The sequence below is a fragment of the Hylaeus volcanicus genome, unplaced genomic scaffold, assembly GCF_026283585.1.
Source record: "Hylaeus volcanicus isolate JK05 unplaced genomic scaffold, UHH_iyHylVolc1.0_haploid 16779, whole genome shotgun sequence".
NCBI classification, from domain to species: Eukaryota; Metazoa; Arthropoda; class Insecta; order Hymenoptera; family Colletidae; genus Hylaeus; species Hylaeus volcanicus.
This window is the reverse complement of record NW_026531470.1, coordinates 1,660-7,177: the sequence shown is the minus strand read 5'-3', so window position 1 is coordinate 7,177 and position 5,518 is coordinate 1,660. Positions and strand designations below refer to the sequence as shown.

The 5,518-nt window shown below is 36.4% G+C and overlaps 1 protein-coding gene across 1 annotated transcript; it reads right to left on the bottom strand.

Annotated features, from left to right (window-relative positions):
• Positions 1 to 1,393: 1,393 nt before the first annotated feature.
• LOC128882131 (uncharacterized) lies at positions 1,394 to 2,908 on the bottom strand. Its single transcript, XM_054133700.1, has one exon. The coding sequence runs from the start codon at positions 2,906 to 2,908 to the stop codon at positions 1,394 to 1,396; it is 1,515 nt and encodes a 504-aa protein (XP_053989675.1).
• Positions 2,909 to 5,518: the final 2,610 nt, after the last annotated feature.

Below are 5,518 nucleotides of genomic sequence, written 5' to 3'. Positions count from 1 at the left end.
TTCATTTCATTTCATTTCATTTCATTTCATTTCATTTCATTTCATTTTATTTTATTTTATTATAGTTTTTTATTTAATTTTTTATTATAATTTTTTTATATGTATTAATATACATATTATTCATTTTTTATTATAGTTTCATATTTTATATATTTATCATTTCTTTTTATTTTCATATATCTTTTATTATTTTTATTTCATTTTTTTTATTATAGTTTATTAGTTTTATTTCATACCATCATTTTTTATATCATTTTTTTATATATATAGTTTTTAAATGTATTTTTATATTAATTATATTTATTACAGTTTTATATTTATCATTTTTTCATTTTCATATTTTTATAATAAAAAGAATATTCGCGAACATATGTTTGTGAAAATCAATGCCCACCTCCCTTATCTTTAATATTCTCATCGCCAACGAATGATGTCACCTCTACCGTTTCTTTAATATCTAGTTTTCAAGCAATTGTATCGCGCAAATAAAAGATTCGCTGCCGGATTGTAATTTGTAAACTTTGCGTTTTTGGATCATCTGATCGAGGCCATCATTGCGAGACGTTCCTACCGATGGCTGCGTCAAAGATTGTAATGTAATATTATATGTTGCACGGGGCATGAGTGCGAGGAAGAAAATACTCGGGCGCGAGAGAGAGGGAACCCGTGAGGCCCGCAACGACGCCCCCACTCCTGCGCGCAAAGGGGACGGTCTCCCTTACAGCGTGCGCGCTTATTTCGTTACATGTACCATTTGCGTTTTTCTTTCTTACCGATCTCTGATAACGATAATAATACTTACCAAACGTTGAACAATTGATGTTCTTTTTCTTTTTTTTTTTACCGATCTCTGATAATTACCTATGATAATTACTTCATCTTTTCTAATCTTACGTGTTGCACGGGTAAAAGAGCATGAGTGCGAGGAAGAAAATGCTTGGGCGCGCGAGAGAGAGAGAGAGGGAACCCGCGGGGCCCGAAAAAACACCCCCACTCCTGCGCGCGAAGAAGACAGTTTCCCCCACCCTTATGCGCTTATTTCGTTACATGTAAAATTTGCGTTTTTCTTTCTTACCGATCACTGATCACCCACCGGTGGTGTCCCTCTTCTACCTTAACGACCGTAGGTAATAATTGCATCCTACCTTACCAACCGTAGGTAGTAATTACCGACCCTCCACCACTATTTCTATCGGGTGTTACCTTTTTTTCTGTAATGAGTGGTTCACCAGTAGCCCTATTATTTCATTTTGTAAAATGAAATATTACTTTCATAAACTCCTAAGAAATAAAAATAAAATTTCATTTATTTTTTTTTTTTTATTGTTTGCTTTAGGTCACATGCACCTTCTAAGGTTATTAGTGACCACAGTAACGAGTTAGTAGAATAAGTCTATATTAAGTGGTACAGTCCAATATCTTTTAGGAAGCTTAATGTCTGTTTGCCGGAGTTCTCTTCTCGTAGTACGCTCAGTGAATTGGGTAACTCAAATTGTGTCTTTATCGTGTTGTACTTTAGGCAGGTAACCAGTATATGTTCAATGGAGTTTTGAGTCCTGCAGGTATCGCAGTTATTTGGTTCGGTTTTGGTTATGAGGTACGAGTGCGACCAGCTGGTGTGACCTATTCTTAATCGTGTCAGCTTTACTTGATCTTTCCTGTTTAGCCGCCAAGCTGGGTGTATTTCATTTATATTGTCTCTTATTTTGTGAAGCTTTGTCGGTTTTGAATGTTTCCATTCCTCATTCCACCAGTCTGTGATCGCTTTAATGAAAAATTTCTGAAGATCCTTGTAGGAGACAGAATAGTTGCTTATTTCGGCTGTGCTGGAAACAGCAGCTTTTGCTGCTATGTCGGCCTTCTCGTTGCCTTCAATGTTGACGTGGGAGGGTATCCAAGAATACAGTATTTCTTTTCCATTCTGACTAAGTGTAGCATTTAGTTCGATGATGTTCCGGATTATTGTGTCGCTGCTTTCACAGTTTTGTAAGGCCAATATTACACTTTTGGAGTCTGAAAATATAATAAATTTGTTGTGTGTTTCTTTCTCTATATACTTTAAGGCTTCTTGAACTGCGAATGCCTCACTGCTAAAAACTGTAAATCCATCTGGAAGTTTGAATGTTAGATCTATGTCAGGGAGGCATACTGCACATCCGGTCCCTTGGGGGGATTTTGAACCATCGGTAAATACTTGTTTGTGATTTTGGTATTCATTTGTTATTTCGATATATAGTGTTTTAACGATGTTAGGATTAATATCTCTGCCTACTTTTAAAAATTTGTCGATTATAAGGGGGGTTTCTATTGTCCACGGTGGAGATTTGTAGTGTTTCCTCGGTGCGACGAGTGGTGTGTTGATATTTAGGTCCATTAGATATCCTCTTAGGCGAAAATTCAAAGGTTTCGGTAGATTAGGTTTCTTTCCAAAAACACTGCTAAGGTTGTCGGTTGTTATTTGTTTATATACAGGATTTGAAGACGTTGACATTTTAGATGCTGCATATGATAAACTCAGTTGTTTTCTTCTGATTTCTAACGATTTCTTCAACGTTGAAGTTGTCTTCTGACATCTAAGGATGTTAGCTCCGCTTAAGATCGCAGTGATCGGATTAGTGCAGTAAGCCCCAGTTGCTATCCTGGCTCCCGCGTTGTGTATGGGCGATAGTATTTTTAAAGTACTTGGTTTTGCAGAGCTATATACAATTGATCCATAGTCGAGCTTGGATAGAACTAAGGCTTTATATGATTTGATTAAGACTTGAAATTCAGCTCCCCAATTTTTAGATGCGATGACTTTTAATATATTTAGTCTTCTGAGGCATTCTGTTTTAAGGTTTTTTAAAAATGGAATCCAGGTGTGTTTGTTGTCAAAGGTTAGACCAAGGATTTTAGGCGTGTTCGTCATTGTAAGTTGGTGTTGATCTAGGTGCAGTTGCAGCTGTTGATTTTGATCTGTTTTTTTTTTGAGAAGATTGTAACAGTTGTTTTGCATTTGGAAAATTTGTAACCGGTTTGTAGAACAAGGTTTTGAAGTTTGTTTAGGCAGGCTTGAAGGATTTGTTGACTGGTAGTTATGTTCCTTCCAGTAACAAAGAAGGTGCAATTGTCAGCAAAAATAGTTGTACTTTACTGGTTTGGACAAGGCTACTGCGATATCGTTTATGGCTCCTAGGAATAGCGTTACACTCAAAACTGATCCTTGTGGTACTCCATTTGAGGTTTCAGTTTTTTTTTGAAAGTTTGCCATTAACTCTGACATAGATGGATCTATTTTCCAGAAAATTTGAAATGAATTTGAGTATATTTCCGTTAAGGTTCCACTGTTTAAGTTGTTGTATGATTCGGTACCTCCAAAGCATATCGTAAGCCTTTTCAATGTCCAGGTATACTGCTATTAAATGCTGTTTATTTGCGAAGGCTTCACATATGTTGGTATCTAACATGATGAGGCTGTCAATTGTTGAACGATGTTGTCTGAACCCATTTTGATTCTTATCTAACAGATTGTTGGTCTCTAAGTACCATCGCAATCTTATATTTATTATCTTTCCTAGTATCTTACATAGACAGCACGTGAGAGCGATGGGTCGGTAGCTGTCAGGGTGAAGTTTATTTTTTCCGTGTTTTGATATGGGTACAACAATCGCTTCGTGCCACTTGGTAGGGAATACACCGTTAAGCCAAATGCAGTTATACATTCCAAGTAGGTACTCTAGTCCTCTTTTTGATAATTGTTTAATGAATATATTCGGGATATTGTCAGGCCCTGCGCTGGAATTTCGAGTACACTTTAGTGCAGATTTCAACTCAGTCATGCGTAGCTCCGTATTTAGGGGATGGGTGTTTTCTGGAGATAGACTAATTTCATGTCTCGAGATTTCGGCGTTTGTTTTAATGCTGAGGAATCTTGGGTCAAAATTTTCATCACTTGAACTTTTTGCAAAACTATTGGCTAATAAGAGAGATTTCTTCGGAATCTGTGATAAGTGAATTGTTTGTATTTTTGATTGCGGTAATTAAGAGGCTTGTTTTTTGTCCGTTAATTTTCTTTAGTTTGTTCCACATTGCATCACTGGGAGTATTTTTTGTTAATGACGAAACATAATCGATCCATGAGTTTCTTTTAGCTTGTTTGAGAATTTTTCTAGCCTTGGCTCTTGTCCGTTTAAACTCTATTAAGTTGTTGTAGGTGTTGTGTTTCTTGTATAGATTGAAGGCATGTTTCTTTTCTTTTATCGCATTCTCACATTCATCATTCCACCATGGGAGATTCTTTTTTCCTGTGCTATTTGATGTTTTTGGTATGAACTTTGTTGCAGCTTAAATGATTAATTTTTTAAATTCTTCCAATATTTGGTTTATCTCGTTACAATTTGAAGGGTTGGGCGTTTGTAGTGATGAGAGATCTTGGGTTATTTCGTGACAGTACAGTGACCAGTCTGCTTTTTTAAATTTCCACCTGGGTTGGAATATAGGATCATTTGAGTTCGATTCTTTTAGCTCCACAAAAATCGGAAAGTGGTCACTATTATATAATTCGTTAGAGGTTGCGTGTTCGATGATATTAAACAGACTCGGGCTACAGAAAGCTAAGTCTACTGTGCTATACGAACCGTTTGATACGTTGAAGTGAGTGGGTTTATTGGTGTTTAGTAAAGAGATTTCTGATTTGAGTATTATGTTTTCCAGTATTTTTCCTCTGGCATCTGTGTTTGCGGATCCCCATATTACGTTATGGCAGTTAAAATCGCCCACTACTATAAAAGGTTTAGGGAGTTGTTCAAGAAGATTTATTAACTCAGCTTCTTGAATTTGATAATTGTTGGGAATATAAACGTTGTAAATGCATATTTCTCGTTGACCTAAGATGGCTAAAATTGTAACTGCCTCGATATTGGTTCTAAGTACTACTTCCATATAGTTGATGTTTTTCTTGAGGAAGATCGCAACTCCACCACTCGCAATCAGGGTATTTCTTCTGTTTTCTTGAACAATGTTGAAGTTTTTGATATTAATAACTTCGTTCTCTTCGAATCTGGTTTCCTGTACAACACAGAATGTTTGGTCGGTGCTCCAGAAGTAATTTTTGTAAGAATTCGAACCGTGTTTTAAGACTGTTAACGTTCCATTGTAGGATTGTGTGTGACATTTGGTTTGTCAAGATAAAGTATATGCTTAATTGGTGTATTCTTCTTCGGAGCAATAGGGAGTGTCAGAATATTCCGAGGGGGCTGGGGAATGTGTTTGAAGATCAATTTCAGTATGTTTAGTTAATTTTCTGGTGATTCTCGTGAATCGATTTTTGATACAACGCTCTGTAAGGTGGGGGTATAGCTCCTTCATGAAGGTTGCTAAGGCCTCTGCATCTTCTGTGTATTTTGAAGCAATTTCTTTGGTGTTGGGTGATCCCGTCGCTTTTTCGATAAAACTTTTGAATTGGTTAAAATTTAGCATTTTCCCAGGTGTTTCAAGTATATGTTTAATTGATTGTAGCATAGCCTCCACGCTTTTTCCA